We start from the raw sequence: 18,114 nt of genomic DNA, 5'->3' as shown, positions 1-18,114 counted from the left end.
CATATAATTCTCTTATGTTAAATCTGCTTACACCTTGGCCATTAATTTTAAGGAAAACTAATGAAAATGGCTTGAAAATTTTGAGTTTTAACGATAAGAGCAAAATAAAAGGTAAAATGAATAGTACCATGATTGACTTTTTAGTGTAAAAACTGTAGTTTTTCGTTAAAGTGAACGGTTTCGAGAGCTTTCATTAAAGTTCTCTTAATTTGATTGAGGCTCCTTCTTGGCGATGAAACCTCATATGGAAACTCCACATTCCTCCAAAAGTTCAGAGTTTTCTGCACTCTCTCTTGATAGACTTCTCACTAATAATCAAAGGTTCAAGACGGGTTTGACTGATAATGTAGAGTGTCAAAGGTGTACTTGTGGTTTTGAATCCGTGGCTCATGATTTTAAAGATTGCTCTAAGAAAATAGCCTTTCCTAGACCTAGGAAATCACTATTTTGATAATCCTCCTCCTTGTTCGAATAATTTTTGTTCATAAAGATCGGTTTGTGATGTCCAGACTTGAGACTTTTTTGCTTAATTTGTTTGGGCTATAAGCCCCATTCTTTTTATAAAAAAAAAAAAAAAAAAAAAAAAGGTAACGGGTTGATACAAGTTATTGGGCCAACCGGATCGCATCCACGAGTGAGGCCCATCATAATAGGCCGCCAAACGTACAGGGGCAGAATTGAACGACATCAACTACAAAGTCGTACAATTCGCCCTGGAAGGAATACGAATCTCTCGCTGTGATTAGGGTTTATACAGTCCAGGCGCAGCAGACTGCATCCCCCAAAATCCCAAACGACCACCATGGACTTCTCAAAGAAGCGCAAAACCGAGCCAAACGGCACCGTTTCGACTTCTCCATCTTCCCAATCCGCCTGTCTAACTCCCGAAGACGCCCGGAGGCTCCTCCAGCCCCTTACTCAGGACCAACTCATCGACATCCTCAAAAACGCCGTCGTTCGCCACCCCGACGTCCTCGAATCCGTCCGCTCCGTCGCCGACAAGGACTCCACCCTCCGGAAGCTCTTCATCCGAGGCCTCGGCGCCGACACCACCTCCGACTCCCTCCGCTCCCTCTTCTCCGCCTTCGGCGAGCTCGACGAGGCCATCGTCATCCACGACAAGGCCACTGGAAAATCAAAAGGCTACGGCTTCGTCACGTTCAAGCACGCCGACTCGGCCCTCCTGTCCCTTAAAGAACCGAGCAAGAAAATCGACGGCAGAGTTACCGTCACGCAGTTCGCCTCCTCCGGATTAGCGACGTCGTTTAACAGCAGCAACCCCAACGCCGCTGACGTCTCGGCCAGGAAGATTTACGTGGGGAGCGTCCCGTTTGATATCTCTTCGGACAGACTCTTGTCGGCTTTCTCGGCGTATGGAGAGATTGAGGAAGGGCCGCTAGGGTTTGATAAGGTCACCGGAAAATCAAAGGGGTTTGCTTTCTTCGTGTACAAGGCGGAGCAGGGCGCCAGGGCTGCGCTTGTTGAACCGTTGAAGAACATCGACGGTCATCAGGTGGCTTGCAAATTGGCGGTAGATAACAAGAAGAGCAAACCCGGTGGGGCACAAGGTACTCCTGATAATTCTGGTGTTCGGCCACCGCAATCTTCCATGCCTCCGGGAATGTATCAGGGCCTGCCGCCTCAGACAGGTCCTTATTCGGGTTTTCCAGGTGGGCATCAGCCGCTGCCGGTGCCTTCTGGTAATAATTTTGGTGGTGCCAGGTATAATCCGAATTTGGGAGGTGGATATGGTGTGCCACCGCCAGGAGAATTTGGAGCTCGATTGCCGCCAAGTTCTATTGGAATGGGTCCTGGAGGATACTCAGATGATCCACATTATGGTTTAGGATCATCCATGGCGCATCCTTCTCAGCATCAACAGACTCCTGTGCCTCGAATTCCGCCTGGTGGACTGTACCAGGGCATGCCGCCTTACTACTGAGGTAGTCTTTGTATTCATGTTTCTGTTTTTGGTATACACACATGTCTATACATACTAATATACAGACTTAGGAGTTGAGTTGCTATAGCAGAAGCGTCACGATGATGTATGTTTGTGAAGTGCCAAACTTGAGTGGAAAATGGACAAGGTCTTGTTTTTATTTTTTCTCCTTTTGTTTTAGCTGTATGTTGTTCGTTGCTGCCTGAGTCAATATCATCATGTGTGCTATGTGCGTAGTTACTTTTTATTGCAGAAGCTTTTCGATTGGTTTAGATTTGATTTGTTTTAGTGTTAAATGGGTATTTGGTTCAGGTCCTTGAGAAGCTTCTTGGGCGCAATTGCTTTAAATGGTTATCGTGATTCCATGAATGCAGACAATGAAATCTTTCGATAGATTATATGGACTGCTGTGATTCTGTTGCTGCTTCACTTCATCTGCTTCTATGAGCTGTGCTTTGTTTTCTGATCGATGTTGATCTACATGTAGAACTTACTTAAAAGGATATAACCTTTTCCTATATATTGTGTGCTGAAATAGGGATTTCCTTCTTTGTTGAGTTGATGACAAAACTTGCCCTTTGTTTGTAAATTTGTCATTTGTTTATGCTATAATGCTGATAGTTTTTTTCTTTATGTGATCATATGTGGCTTTACCTTTGTATGTGGTTCATGAAACCTTCTACTTGCGGTCATGATATAAATAATTGTTGTCCTCTCGCTTGTTTTGGAGTATCAAATGTTTATTTTTTTGAGGGAAATCAGTAAGTTGTAGCTTGTTTTCACTCCGGCCACTTTTTAAGTGCCGAGCTATATAAATTAGAAACCTTTGTTTTCTATTGAGTCCATACTTTGATTTATTTCTTTGTTTCGACTTAGTGTTTGAGAGAGTAAAATGGTTGATGAAGTAAACTTTACGTCATTGACTTTATGGTTTGTATTAATTGAGTTCTGAGCAGGCCAATTGGAACAGAATATATTGTATCTTACAAACTTTGGAGTTTACTGTCTTTTTTTTCGTATCTGTTTTAAACCTATAGGTGAAAATCCTGAAACTGATTTCATCACGTTCATGGACACTTTTGTCATTGTAAAAAGGGAGTCGAACCTACAATCTCAGATAAGAAATGTATCTTCTCAATATAACAAAAAGGGGATACATTTTATATGTTATGTCTGCTACTGTTTATTTCAGTTAGTTCATGCTTTAAAAGCGAACTTTTAAACAACCTGCCACATCATTTCAAGGTCTCTGTTCTTAAAGAAGCCGGTGGCAGCATTTAGTTATGAGCATCTTTCTTTTTTAGGTTATGGTCACCCTTTATTGTATATCATACATGACGGAGCAAGTTGTGGTCTTTTCATACTTGTTTATGTGTAAAAGAGTTGATACCATCTGCTTTAACGGGAACGTATCATTCTATCTTCCTTTAAAAAAATCTTGTCGAGTGCTTTCTCTTTACCCTCATTTCAAAGGAAGCATAAAGGAAATATTCTTGACATGGTATTCCTTCCATTTTTTGGGGTGTTCATTACCCGCCATCAATTGGAAACGAGGGGGTTGTTAAATTCTCCCCAGGTCGTAATGTTGCAGTGTCCTGCATACGCAAACGTTTGTTTTCCCTCTGTGTGCTTTGAGACTGGTTGATGTTTGAAGAAACCATTTTGATGTATTATACATTTTATGCCTTGCCTTGTGGTTTCTGTTGGCTCTTGTGTTGTCTATACCATGACGCAGGCTTACGCGTTTCTCGGCTGCTTACAAATGAGTTCGGAGTTGGCTTACGCATCCTCGTGAAAGCTTGGATCGGGATAGATGTTGCCGGAATCCCAAATGTTTATGTGGGAGTAACTTGGAATTGTAATCTTCATTATATGTTGTAGGTCATTATCTATTTGTAACATTTTGAACTACTGCAAGCAATTATGTGATAAGACAAAGATGACATTAAATTTTAATTAAATCTTAAAGAGTTTCTCTTCTCTTTCATCATCTGGCTTTGGTTATCGAACACTGTATTAGGGTTTTACACTTTTTAATTGCGTCTGCCATCTCAAAATTGAGAGATTTTTCAGTATGACAGGATTAGGGTCCGGGATACTAAATTTATAATGTAAGTGATTGGATGCTTGAAAAAGAAAATTTCAACCACTTGTACGTTTTGTGCAATGGGCCCTGTTGAAATTATAACCTCAACGAAAATTCAGTCTCTAAATTCAAACATCTTTGTATAATTGGCTAATGATTTAGATGGTAGATTAGGAAGCTGACGAGATTCGAACTTACGTCGTTGTATAGGGGCAACAATCCTCTCCACTACTGAACCCTTCACCACCACTGCCTCAAATCCCCGACCTGAAAAACCTTCATCCGTGACGATCAACCAATATGGCGGAGTGGGAAGAAGAATTTGGTTGGATTTGGGAGATGTTAGAGAATGAGGAATGATAGTGGATATGGAAGTGATATGGTTTGTTTTGAAGATGATTTTGAGTCAGAAACGGATAAGTTAAAGCTTTCACACGAGTCTCGGTACTTTGAGGTAGGAAGATGGTGGGTGCGGACTGGATGTTGAGGATATGGATGCGTTGAAGCTTTCACACGAATGCTTACCAATGATTTACTCAAAGTTTTCGGATGAGGCTGACAATGTCAAGTCCTCTAAGGGGTTTGAAGAGGTTCGTGGAACAAAATGGAGCCGAGGTTTTGCGCTCCTTGCTTGTACTGAGTGGTGGAATGGACTGTCGGAATTGAGCAAGAGGCTTCTACTGAAGGAGATGTTGTAGAAAGATTTAGGATTGGACCGATGCTATGCCTCCGTCTTTTGGCAATGGTTGTGCGGCAGTTAAGAGGAGAGAAAAGATAAATGCTGCCAAGCAGCAAAATGATAGGATTATGCGTCCATCAAATGCTCGTTCAGGTAACAGCCGCGATATTTGCGCTTCTGAAGAGGTACATACCAGGAAGAAAAGAAAGAGAGGACGTGGGATTGATTGGGAAGATTTAATTGTTGAAACCCTCCTCCTACACAGAGTAAAAGAGGAGGAAATTGAGAAGGGGTGGTACAATGTATTACTGGAGCTCTATTATTTAACTCCGGGGTTGCGCAAGAGCTTCTGCATGTTGGAACTGAAACGGGTTGGAATGTGCCTGCTCGCCTTTGCAACCCCATGATCGAAGCGACATTTTTGTCTTAAGTTTTGTTTATCTTACAACTGATACAATCATACAAGTTGTGAAAATTTTGTTTCCTCTTTTTGAACAGAAGGTTGGCTATATTTATATACACACTAGTTCTTTAATTTGGCCTCATTCTTTGTACTCAATTGTTATTTATGAAGAAAGGAAATTGTCTCAAAGGCTCATAAACGAGCATTTTTTGGTCATAAGGATCGAATCGATACCATATAGGCTATTCTTCAGAGAAGTATGACAGTAGTGGGTATTCTTTGCTGCAATTTATTTTCTCAGAATCATGGTTTAGAAAATTTTAGCTGCCATGCCAGCACCTCTACTATTCATAAATATGATTTGCCCGAACTTTCTGGAGTGATAGATACAAAGCTGTTTACTTTTTCTTGACAATTTAACTTTGCTTGCTTCTGCATATTTTGTTTTCTGCTGCAATGAAGTCTTGATGCATATAGTTTCTGTTTTCTGGTATCAGTAGGCTAAATAGCTGAGAAAATTGAAGATGGTCGAACGAAACCATGGAATCAGTGGAATGCAGGTTCCGCTGTATAAGTAAGGCTGATCGTTTAAGTAATTCAATGTCTTAACTCTTGGATAAATACAGTATAATTTGTATTTCTTCCGGGAACCTCATTTGTTGCTTCTTCGCTGGTGATTTAATCTGTTTGTTATGGTTCGTTTGATGATTGATGCCCATTTTACTGCTTACATGTCCTTGCTTCCCAGATAGAACAGGAAAAAGAAATTGTCTGTTTCGAAATTTAATATTTCGAAGAAAGCATGAAATTTTTCCCACTTCATATAATGTTAACTATCATCATCTAAGTTTTTATTCTTGTAGCAAGATACAACAATCCGAAAGGTTATCAAAACAAAGCAATGGATAGAAAAAGGAGAAAGATCGGCTTCCGCAAATAGGACCTACGTTGTAAGCTGATGAAATCTAGGCACCTACGGGATCTTGTCCTGCTTGGTGGTCAACATGAGCTTACTGGCCAGCAGCAAATGCCTCAACGGGGAAAGTCTTGGTGATACCGGCAAGGCTCTTGAAGTTGATTTTTCCGGCGGACTGATCCACATTTATTTCACTGACTGGAGGCCATAGCATGAGCTCCTTAGCCTTCACTCCCTTGAGCTTCCTAATCTTCTGCTTCTCAATATAGCCTTTGACTTCAGTGTCATAGCTTACAAGCTTACTGATCAACTTGAAGCTGTGTTCGACCTTCTTCTTCTGGAGGATCCACATGTAGCCGGTGGTCCTCACAAAGCCAACTTCGACCACATCAGCAAGAGGCAAAAGCCCTAGCGGAAGTTCAAACTCTTGGAGCAAGGAGGTCGCCAATGCCAGTCCCACCTCGTGGCCCTTCTTCACGATTCCTCCTTCCTTCTCGGCCATGGGTAAACTATTGTCTATCTTTATTAAAGTTTCCAAGAAGTAGTGTGAAGTTGTAGGCACTTTGTGGTAAATGGGTTATTTATATCAAGTTACTACATGCATAGGACAAACATAATGGAGAAACCAAGGCGATTTCTTTGTAGTAGTCACCAAAATCTCTCTAGTCCGGCATAAAATTTATCATCATTCCACGATCCATGGTGCGAACTGCCGAAGCTACTATGTGTGTTGTGGTCATCTCCCAAATTTTCTGCTCTTGTTGTCTCCTAGTTTTCTTGTTCGTTGAAGACAACTGCAACCTGTCAATGGGTATTATGTGCAGCTTGGAAAGTAAAATTCCACCTGTTTATGCTTAAAGCTTTGTACTTAAACACGATTACGATATTTGTAATCTCAAATTTGTGTCGATTAAAACTAGGAGTCTAATGGCCTTCATGCTTGTATAAACCAACCTTCTTTAACCCAAAGTACTTACAACTTCACTGCTTCATTCAATACTTCAAGAAAATAATTTTTTGATCATGGCGGAGAAGGAAGGAGGAATCGTGAAGAAGGGCCACGAGGAGGGACTGGCATTGGCGACCGCCTTGCTCAAGGAGTTTGAACTTCCGCTAGGGCTTTTGCCACTTGCTGAGGTGATCGAAGTTGGCTTTGTGAGGGCCACCGGCTACATGTGGATCGTCCAGAAGAAGAAGGTCGAGCACAGCTTCAAGTTGATCGGTAAGCTTGTGAGTTACGACACTGAAATCAAAGGCTATATTGAGAAGCAGAGGATTAAGAAGCTCAAGGGTGTGAAGGCTAAGGAGCTCATGCTATGGCCTCCGGTCAGTGAAATAAATGTTGATCAGCCCGCCGGAAAAATCAACTTCAAGAGCCTTGCCGGTATCACCAAGACTTTCCCGGTCGAGGCATTCGCAGCCGGGCAGTAATGTGTGTCGACTAGTAACGTTCAGTAGGTGCCTCCATTTCATCAGTTCACAACTTCATTTTTCGGTCTGGGGAAAGCCCGTTTTCTACTCTTCATTCCCCATCGTTTTTGTCTAAATCAGTGGCTGTATTTTGATGTGGCTTCTGATTGTGGTCTCCTACTAGAGAAATAAAAATTCAGTTGATGATAGTTAAAATTTTGAGTTTTTTTTTATATTTTTTTTTATTTTTAAAGTTACATAAAATTAAAGCGGTGTTATCTGATTTTCACATTTTTGTTTAATTTTGTCCTTTGGTATTTTTCAAAAGTAATGTTATTCATACCGTGTTTTTATACCATATTTCTATATCATCTTAGGTGGCATCTGATGTGTACAATCACATCATTTGAAAATTTGCAAAACCTAAGGAAATGAAGGAGAAAGACTTTTCGTATACCACAATCATTATTTAATTAACTAGTTTTTCTTAATTATTAGTTTATTAAATAATGAACTAAAATTAAAAATCTGATTAATTCAAATAATGTGGTTACCACATCAAATACCACCTAAGATGATATGAAAATGTAGTACAAAAATATAGTAGAATAGCATCATCCTAAAATTAGTGAGAAAAATATGTAAAAGATAAAATATGGTATGCGGATAGCACTACCCTAAAATTATTGAAACGATCAGAATTATTATGCTCAAGCAATACAACTTGAAAAGCAAAAGGTTCTTCAACCCAATTGTAAGAGAAATCGTAACAAAGAACAAACACGGCGACCAAATATGGGTAAACATTCTCCAGTGACCAACTAAAGCATAATATTTGAAATGAATTCCAACGCAGAGCTAATATGATTTGAAAAGAATCGCGCACAACTAGTAAGAGAGTTAATTTTCGGTTTACCCACTAAAAATTCACATGCTTCCAATACATCGGCATAACTTTTAGAGACATGGGATTCGTTTGACGTGTATGCTTGATTTGGCATCCACGACTCACTAAATTTAATGAATATTTATGAAGAAATGCATGTCGAGAAGATGAATTAGTCATGAATAAAATTTTTCCTTCCTTATTTTCACAAATACTAGTTTTTTTTTTTTTAGAGAATCTTAACGAAACATTTTTAATACTATTCACTTACAATACATTTTTGTCTTTCTGATTAAAATTCAAAGTTTTCAAATCTTTCTCATTAGTTTTTTTTATTTTTTATTATTGGTTAACAAATAATGATCGGATTGGAAATGATAAGTTTTATTTAGATCAATTCATCTTCTACGCTCTACTTAGACAATATACGAGTTAGTATCCGTTTCATCATTCAATCAAACCAATACTAAACACCAAACAACACCTTAAATCTCCCTTCCTTGCTCAAATCAATCTTGCTATCTTTTTTATTTTATTTTATTTTTGAAAATTTCGTAGGATAATATCATTGTGTAACTTTCGCACGTAGGCCGTATTGTCGCTTCACCAATTAAATTGTAATGTAACAAAAGTCGTCCACTTGAAAGTCCCCGAATCATATATAGTTCATCAAGGTGCACACGAATTTGTAATAAATAATGTATGTTTGGTTAATTGGATGAGATTGGTCTTTAGGATGGAATTGACAGAGACATGATTTGTAATCCATGTATAAGGACATATTAGATAATCAATTCCATTGTGGATTCATAACCTATCATATCCTGTTATGTCCCTCATATTTTGACACAACAAATAAAATACTAGATTCAAGTCCATTGTAATTGGTTACAACCTATCTCAACCAACCCTCCATGGTCCTATGAAGCAACTAGGCCTACTAACATAAAGGTAATGCTAAGGAACTATTTAGATCAAATTTTGTAAACTATATGACGTGATTATTAATAATTGAATTATTCCTTAGTGTTGATTAACATGCTCAGTTTCTATTGATGACATATCACATAGTTTGCAGTAAAAAATTGGTTTAGATGACATTACTTAGTAATACAATTAATTAATATGAACTTTAACGAAAAGCTCCCAGTATTGTTCATTTTAACGAAAAATCATATTTTTACACCAAAAAGTTAATCATGTAGTATTCACTTACCCTTTATTTTATTTTTATTGTTAAAACTCAAAATTTTCTAACTTTTTTTTTTATTAGTTTTTGTTTAATTAATTCCGCCCGCTGCCTCTTTTTCTGGGAAAAAACCTTGATGTATGAATCCGGAGACCAAGTCAATTCCAATCCCATTTTTTCATGATGTCAGTTCTATCAATATGCCCATCGTGATATGATTTAATATGATGTCAGTTCTATTCTTCGGCAATAAGCAAGTGACGTTATACTTTTATGTGTTCCGTTCATAAGAAAATTATATCTTTAAATTGTAAATAACAGTATTGATTCATAGCGTTTAACCAAAATCACAAAAGTAAATAAAAACAAACACGTTAAATTCTGATTTATTTACAAGGAAAAATATCTCTATTCATCTACTCATCCTAATTTACAAAGAAAAAAAAAATGATCGTTTCTTTTATGTATGCTTGAGTGATGTAAATTATTGATGTTTTTCATACATCGAGGTCATGAGAATATCCGCATCCAATACTAATTGAGTATCCACTATCATTTACCCTCGAATGCAATTGGATGAACCTTAATTAGTACACCAACTCACCAACTTGCACATGTAACGTTACACAAAGCTGATATGTCATGTGCATGTATATATTTAACCACTAGATATAGATATATAGATGATGACGAACGGACAATTCCAGAAGATTTCATGATGATGACGATCGCAACCGGCTTTGACAACTATATTCAGATGACCAAAGGGCTTAATAATTGCAACGAAAAATTAATAAAATCGTGTTACTTCATTTACACACTTGACTAACACGGTTTAGTCCTTGATAAATAATAGATAATTAAGAGATTAATTAATTTATAAATTAATTAGATCAGCAGACGAAGGCAGCCTGCAGTTCAACTTCTAAGCATTTGCTTTGCAACTTCACTCAAACCAACAAGATTAAGAAAACGAAACATTCAATAAAATAAAAAAAGGTTGTGGGGACTACTCGCTTTCTTAAGATACTTATATATCTTGCCCTGGCAGCAACCTTGAAGAACTCATAAATATAATATCTGTCTTCCCTGCAATCTTTGCTATATATATTGAGTGCAATTGCATTTAAGTTTCTCATTCCGAAAGAGTTCGACAGAGAAAGGGAGGCTCAAAGAAAATCAAAGATCTATATATCTCAATATTCCAACATGACGGTGAGGAAACCACATGGCTTAACCCTTTTCTCACTCTTTCAATTCTGTTTTCATGTCTAAGTTATCATCATGCATGGCGACATATGCTGCTATACCTTTTTTTTTTTAATGAAATAGAAGACCATGCCATCTTAGCTCTTTTGAGCATTGTTTTAAAAGTTCCCGTCTAGCACTGGCTAGGTTTCACCTAGGCATTAGGTGGCTGGTCACAGTTCAGATTAATCACTAGGTGTTTGAAAATTAAAAAATAATGTCTAGAGCCGCCTAGGCACCCGCTTATTTTATGACTGTCACTTAGACAGAAAATAAAAATTTCATTTTGCATTTTTTAAAAATAAATTGTAAGAGACTTGTTGAATACTTGGATGAACACTCATTATATTATGGTTCCCCTTGTTTATAATATGTTATGATATTTTCTAATCTATGTGTCATTCTATTTTTCAATTTATGTATCTCAATACAATTATGTATTTAATTTTTAAATATAAACATGCACTTATTTATACGATATATAATAAGTTTATTTAAATCCACCTAGTATGCTTAGGCCTCCGCTTAGCTGCCTAAACACTAGGCCCCAATCTATCGCCTGACTAGCGATTAGCATTTTTTCGAACCTTGCTTCAAAGTAGGATGTAGGACGTAAAACGTCTACCGTCAAACCTAAAGGTGAAGGGTCCTACCATTGGCCTACATATATAGTTGTACATGTGCTTATTTTTAAAGTTTTGTTGGAATTCTTTTGTCCCACATTGGCCAGAGGGAATGAGAAAAAGCAATTTATAGAGGATTACTCTACTTTAACTAATACCGATACTTTTTGTGATAAAACCTCATACCTGACGGATTGGGCATATGGTAAAGTGGGGAAAATATCGGTGTTGTTGGGGTGGACCCTCGGCCCATCGACCTGAACAATTCTACATGGTATCAGAGTCAGGGGACAAGCTCATACTACCACGTGATTGGGTCCCCCTTTGGCCCCGAGTGATGGGTGAGTCCCGACATGGCTCCAAGTAGGCCAAAGATGCCACATGATTGGGTGGGTCCTCGTTGGCCCCGCGTGATGAGTGAGCCCCGACTTGGCTCCACGTGGTTGCCGATATGTGGATCTCCACGTATGACCCACAAAATGGGGTCTCACATGCGGGGGCTTGTTGGAATTCCTTTGTCCCACATTGGCCAGAGGGAATGAGAAAAAGCAATTTATATAGGATTATCACACTCTAACTAATACCAAGACTTTTTGTGATAACCCCATATCTAATGGATTAGACATGTAGTAAAATAGGACAGTATTAGTGTTGTTGGAGTGGGCCCTCGGCCCATCAACCTAAAAAATTCTACAAGTTTCACATACGGCTGCATGCATGACTAGCGGGTTACAGTTAACAGGATCCACATATATTAATTATCTGGGTTGCCAATATGCACGACATGTATTTTCTTCAAGTGAATGCCTCAACATATTCTTCTCCACCGATTGATCGCACGTTTTAATTAGAAAAATCAATATATATGTGTGCTGTGTTTCACTCTGATCTTGTTTCCTTGCATGAACTGTAATTTTAAAGTTTATTAGTTTTGTGCAGATCGTAGAGATGATTGTGACCATGGACTGTGCTGGCTGCGAGAACAAGATTAGGAGTGCTCTAAAAAAAATAAAAGGTATAGTTTTGTGCAAGTTATTCCTTTTTTCTTTTTTCGCTTTCTAAATATCAGGTCTGGTTGAAACCTTTTCTCATAAATATCTAGATTGTGAGGATGTGAAGAAATGCCTCACGTCGAAAGTTTAAATATCTAATTGTGGCTCAGTTATGAACCGTAGTACTGTTATAAAATTAATTAAAACTAATTAAAGAGATTAACAAAAGAACAAGACCAAGACTTTTTCCTTACAACTAAGGTCCCAGATAACCACTCCCAGTAGCAGGTTGGTTAATTATGTATAATTAATTAACAACATGATTAGTATTCAAACTAATTATTATTATTATTAATTATTATTGTGATTCTGATATAATTATATATATGTGCCTGCAGGAGTAGATGCTGTTGACGTGGACTTCAACATGCAGAAGGTGACTGTAATGGGATGGGCAGATCAAGAGAAGGTTTTAAGGGCAGTGAGGAAGACTGGAAAGAGAGCTGAGCTTTGGCCTTACCCTTACAACCCTCAATACCACAGCATTGGTCTTGACTACTACCAGCAACATCAGCCGCTTGATCATCATCACAATCATCATCGTCATAAGCATCATCATGACCGTCGGATTACTGCCTACCAACTTCCCATCACTACCTACAAATCAGTACCTAAATCCTCCTCCTATTCATACAACTACTACAAGCATGGCTCCACTAATCAGGAACACGGCTACTATCAACCTCCCCCTTATTCCACCATGTTTAATGAGCAGGCCACTGCTGTGTTCAGTGATGAAAACCCTCATGCTTGTTCCATAATGTGAATTAATTCCGTGGTGTCCCTTATATTCTGGTTGTTCCGCGACCCTTTTTTTTTTGCGGCACCTTCAGTTTGAAGAATATATATGCTTATGTCAGTACGTAGCTTATGCGCGTGTATACTATGCAGAGTTATCACTGCACAGGTCTCGTATTTGATGACGAGACCCATCTCAATTTACAGTTCATGTTGTCGTGGGCAACGATGTTTGTATCATAACTTTAGTTTGAAAGTTTTCTTCACTGCCCTTGTGAATAGGATAGAATCATGGATATCATATTAGAGTTGTGTAATATTTGGTTCCTGGTTTCCTTGTGTGATTTACATGTTATAATATCAAAAGGCTATTGGTTCTAGCACCTTTCTTTTTAGCCTCACGCACTCTATTTGTGAGTTATGATTAAGAGAAGTGTCAAATTGAATGATAAAATCTAAATGCACCAATCTCCTGTAAACACAGTGACAAATGAAGCTTCAGAAATACTTTAGGCTCATGACATGAACAACTACACATGAATTGTGTAAATAAAGATGTTTTCAATGATCGTAAACAAGGAGGTCCAACGCCTGCACGTAAAAGATTAGAGAAAGATTAGCATGATTCACACACCTACTTTTACTCAAAACACATTCTTCTTAATTTTCGATCATTGAATCGAATGAATTGAAAAAAATCAATGATAATAAATTAATGAGTTGATTGTCTCGTTTATTTTTGCACACATATCTTCTCGTGAGAGAAATATTATTGTGTCAATTAACGGATTAAACTCATAGAATTAAACTCCAATGAGGAAAATGCAAGAAACAAAACTACAACATATCAAGAGCCGTACGAGACAGAGAGGAAGAAAGAGACATGGGCGTTTGCGTACCCGTATCTCTTGTCACAGCAATGATAACCACGTTATGGCGTCGATGCTGACTTCCCTCCCTTTTGATTCAACCGACAAATTAGGACCCCCACTCTCTCTCCTCCCCTCTCTCTCCTCTCTCTCTGTATATATATACACACACACACATGGCGTCCGTTTCTCTGATTCACCCGCGCTTTGGGCACTTACCGAGTTTCAGCTGCAATCGGCGAAACGACACCCAAGGACCTTTAGGGACCTCCTCCTCCTGTTCGTCGTTCGGCTTCGGTTCCGGTAATCAATTCTCTCTCTCTCTCTCTCTCTCTCTCAACCAATTTTCCTGGGAAATTTTGAGATTTTTCGTTCAAAGGTGTAATATTTGCTTAATTATCCTCGAATTAACGGCATTCGATAATATTAGAATTAATTTGTAGTGTGATTAGAATCGTCCTATTCGATTTTTAGGACGATGTTCTATACTAATCTAGTTTATAACATAGAGAATTTGAACCGTGTTGACCAACTGGCCTAACCCACGTCCGTCAAATTCTTGTAGATATTATATTGCAGGCATATGTGGTAGTTGGAGAAACCAAGGCCTTAGGGCTCAAGCTATGACTAGTCAGGGGAAATTTGGATCCTCCAGGGGTGTTGCAAATGCGGAGAATAAACCCGATCATCTTCTCGTCCTTGTTCACGGCATCTTGGCGAGGTATATCTTGCTCCTGATCTCTGTTTGTCATTGTAATTGCTTCTTGTTTCCATAAAGTTTACGCCTTTACGGAAAAGTTAAGTTTTTTTTACTTTTCTTCAAGCAAATGGCAATGACAAAGGAAAGTTAGGTAGAGGGTTACGTAATGTGCTTAATTTTGTATTAGATACATTGGTTATCTTTGAGTTCATTTTCGTGCTACTTACTACAATTTTCGGATTCCACATGTTAGACGCTTCCTATAGCTCTTTCAGCGGTTCATTGCTTTTGAAATTTTGTCTCCTTGATGCATTCCTTTGGCTACTTATTTCACCAAATTGATATCGAGTTAACTGATTCTTAGTAATGCAGCCCGAGTGACTGGACATACGTGGAAGCGGAGTTAAAAAGGCGTCTAGGAAGAAACTTCTTAATCTATGGTAAATTTATCTTATTTACTTTAATTCAAATATGTGAATTTTAGAATTTCCAAGAACAATAAGTAACAGAGTAGTATAGTACCACTCAAAAGATAGTTGCTTGGTGTTTGTTGACAGTTGTCAGACTAGGAAGACCGATGAGGGTTGGGGGTCACTAAGATGTGACTGATGACGATAGTATACTTCACAAATCAGAATGCAGTTGATTTCCCTGTTTCTGAAGTGCATGAATTCGATGTAGGCTGTTAGTCTGTGAGTGTTAACATCGTGGTTCATGTATTTGCAGCAAGTTCGTGTAACACGTACACCAAAACTTTTTCTGGTATTGATGGAGCTGGGAAACGATTAGCAGATGAAGTGAGTTTTGAAGTTTATGAGCCACTGTTTAAAAGTTTTGTGCTTTAAGTTTGGTCGGAAATAGCGAAATATAGTTGCATAACCTTGGCATTCATGATAAACAGGTTATGCAACTTGTACAAAAGACAGAGAGCCTAAAGAAGATCTCATTTTTAGCCCATTCTCTAGGGGGTTTATTTGCAAGATATGCAATTTCTGTCCTTTACACACTCAACGACAGTGCCAGTTCAACTACTGCAAATTCACAAACGGCATACTCATTGAGACGGGGAAAGATTGCTGGGTTAGAGCCTATTAATTTTGTAACATTGGCAACTCCACATCTTGGGGTGCGAGGGAAAAAGCAGGTCTGTATATCATCTTGATTTCATTATATCTACTAATTGATACCAGTTTGGACTCTACCGATGTGCCATACTTCTTGAGAAGGTCAAGGTTTACTGTAAATATAGTACTAATACTGAGACTTTGAATGCGAGCATGGTAAATTGTACCAATTACCGAAGTAAATTGTTGACCGTGTCTTCAACTCTGCTGTTGCATGATGAATTAAGATCGCTGTAACAGACTGATATACAGTATATGGATATACTTCAACCTTACCTTGAAATATATTCGAATTATTTTGATTTTCGTTTTCTGCAGCTTCCATTTTTATTAGGAGTACCTTTCTTAGAAAAGCTGGCTGCACCAATCGCTCCTATTGTTGTTGGTCGAACCGGTAGTCAATTGTTTCTCACCGATGGTAAGCCTGAAAGACCACCACTTCTTCTGAGAATGGCATCCGATTGCAAAGATGGGAAATTTTTGTAAGTAGAGCTTCTATATTACTTTGGGCAAGCCCACTTTTTCGCCAAACTTGTGTAATGGTTCTAAATTTATAATACGTTTCATTATGCAGATCTGCTATGGGGGCATTCAAATCTCGGATTATCTATGCAAATGTATCTTATGATCGTATCCTACTGCATATAATCCATTTTTTCTTACCGTACTTGACGAATTTATTAGCTTTTAACTCCTTAGTCCTCTCTTCAGTATATGAATTTCTTTAAAACAAACAGATATGGTTGGTTGGCGCACATCGTCCATTAGGAGGGAGACCGGAATTTTTAAGGTGACAGATCACTCTCTCCTTGAAATGACCCAGTTATTTAATGGCCCGCGGCGAAGCCACTCTTGTTAAATGAATGTTTTTATTCCTTGCTAGCTAAAACAGAGCATTTGTTTGGTACTTCTACGGTGACAATTAGTGATTAGTTGACAGGGCCAAGGAAATTATGATCAGTAAATGGAGTTATTAAAATGATGAGTTTTTTTACCGTTGTGTTTTATGTGTCAATCTGAATATTTCTGAATTTCATTGGCAGCCCCCTCGCCGGTCTTTAGACGGGTACAAGCATGTTGTAGACGTGGAGTACTGTCCTCCAGTTTCATCTGAAGGTCCCCATTTTCCTCCTGAAGCAGCTAAAGCAAAGGAAGCCGCCCAAAGCGAACCCAACATACAAAAGACATTGGAATATCACGAAATTGTAGAAGGTACCAAAACTCTATAAATGGTAACAGAAGTCCAGGATGGATTGGTTACTGATGAAGCTTAACCTTTACCGGTGAACAGATGAAATGATACGGGGTTTGCAGCAAGTAGGATGGAGAAAAGTTGATGTCAGCTTTCATTCGGCGTTCTGGCCCTTCTTTGCCCACAACAACATTCATGTACCGCATCAATTCATCTTTCTCTTGAGGAGGTTTTCATTCTCTCTGTTGCCTGGTTTTCTAAATCGATTACCGTCTGTGAATCCAGGTGAAAAGTGAATGGCTTCACAATGCTGGCGTCGGGGTGGTTGCTCACGTTGCCGACAGCCTGAAGCAACAGGAATCCTCCTCCTCATTCATCACTGCCAGCTTATAGCTTCAAATCTGTATGTAATATAAGTGCAGTGTAGCTGAAAACATGTAGAATAAGTTAACCTCACCATTTCACATTTGTACATGTAGCAGGCAATGTGATCGATAAATGTAGTTCGCTAGCTTCGATCTTGCGAAAGAGAGGTTTATAATAAAAAGAAAACTAATGAAAAAAGTCACTTTGAGTTTTAACGATAAAGATAAAATAAAAGGTAAAGTAAATTGTATCAGGATTGATTTTTTAGTGTAAAAATTTGATTTTTCGTTAAATTGAACAGTACCGAAAACTTTTCGTTAAAATTCTCTATATAAAAAGACTTGTTGGGAAAACTAGCAACATACTAAACGCAGAAACTTCAGTTGCAAGTTGCAATTTACATGATTGGATATTATTATTATTATTATTATTTATTTATTTATTTATTTTGCCTTTCTAAATAACCAACACCATCGATTCTTTTGAATCAACGAGTATGCAAATCACACATGCGAATATAAATTATTAAATAAAAAATAAAATTGTCTGCACGAGTGTTAAATTATGATTGACGGTTAGGTAGAAATTACTACTTCCGAAAGAAAAAAAAATTTAAGACAGAGAAAATGAAAAATTACAAATTTAAAGGACGTCAAAAGAAAAATGGAAAATTGGAAAAAGGTGCATCGTT

General features: G+C 38.2%; 5 protein-coding genes across 7 annotated transcripts; 4 read left to right on the top strand and 1 right to left on the bottom strand.

The window, feature by feature from the left end:
* The first annotated feature begins 717 nt into the window (after positions 1-717).
* Positions 718-3,929, top strand: LOC103944102 (UBP1-associated protein 2C). Of its 2 annotated transcripts, none has more exons than XM_009354507.3 (2): positions 718-1,943; positions 3,678-3,929. In XM_009354507.3, exon 1 carries the CDS (start codon positions 803-805, stop codon positions 1,940-1,942), a length of 1,140 nt encoding a protein of 379 aa, XP_009352782.2. In that variant the 5' UTR covers positions 718-802; the 3' UTR covers position 1,943; positions 3,678-3,929. The 2 variants fall into 2 exon arrangements, with proteins under 2 accessions (XP_009352782.2, XP_009352781.2); XM_009354506.3 differs by having other exon boundaries at positions 2,255-3,929.
* A 2,191-nt stretch (positions 3,930-6,120) lies between these two features.
* Positions 6,121-6,528, bottom strand: LOC103944242. The gene has a single exon (XM_009354671.2). It carries the CDS (start codon positions 6,526-6,528, stop codon positions 6,121-6,123), a length of 408 nt encoding a protein of 135 aa, XP_009352946.2.
* A 520-nt stretch (positions 6,529-7,048) lies between these two features.
* Positions 7,049-7,823, top strand: LOC103944241. Its single transcript, XM_018646674.2, has one exon. It carries the CDS (start codon positions 7,050-7,052, stop codon positions 7,455-7,457), a length of 408 nt encoding a protein of 135 aa, XP_018502190.1. The 5' UTR covers position 7,049; the 3' UTR covers positions 7,458-7,823.
* Positions 7,824-10,590: 2,767 nt separating this feature from the next.
* Positions 10,591-13,567, top strand: LOC103944100 (heavy metal-associated isoprenylated plant protein 29-like). The gene is made up of 3 exons (XM_009354504.2): positions 10,591-10,726; positions 12,322-12,397; positions 12,773-13,567. The coding sequence occupies exons 1-3, from the start codon at positions 10,721-10,723 to the stop codon at positions 13,198-13,200; spliced, it is 510 nt and encodes a 169-aa protein (XP_009352779.1). The 5' UTR covers positions 10,591-10,720; the 3' UTR covers positions 13,201-13,567.
* A 465-nt stretch (positions 13,568-14,032) lies between these two features.
* Positions 14,033-17,568, top strand: LOC103944240. Of its 2 annotated transcripts, XM_048591164.1 has the most exons (11): positions 14,033-14,344; positions 14,607-14,762; positions 15,114-15,181; positions 15,468-15,538; positions 15,643-15,885; positions 16,184-16,347; positions 16,440-16,495; positions 16,603-16,655; positions 16,909-17,077; positions 17,157-17,254; positions 17,343-17,568. In XM_048591164.1, the coding sequence occupies exons 1-11, from the start codon at positions 14,106-14,108 to the stop codon at positions 17,448-17,450; spliced, it is 1,425 nt and encodes a 474-aa protein (XP_048447121.1). In that variant the 5' UTR covers positions 14,033-14,105; the 3' UTR covers positions 17,451-17,568. The 2 variants fall into 2 exon arrangements, with proteins under 2 accessions (XP_048447121.1, XP_048447122.1); XM_048591165.1 differs by lacking the exon at positions 15,114-15,181 and having other exon boundaries at positions 14,206-14,344.
* The last annotated feature ends 546 nt before the right edge of the window (positions 17,569-18,114 follow it).

Source organism: the organism of the source record quoted next, unplaced genomic scaffold, assembly GCF_019419815.1.
Source record: "Pyrus x bretschneideri cultivar Hongxiangsu unplaced genomic scaffold, Pyrus_bretschneideri_v1 Contig33, whole genome shotgun sequence".
Lineage (NCBI taxonomy): Eukaryota > Viridiplantae > Streptophyta > Magnoliopsida > Rosales > Rosaceae > Pyrus > Pyrus x bretschneideri.
This window is presented reverse-complemented; position numbering and strand designations above follow the sequence as displayed.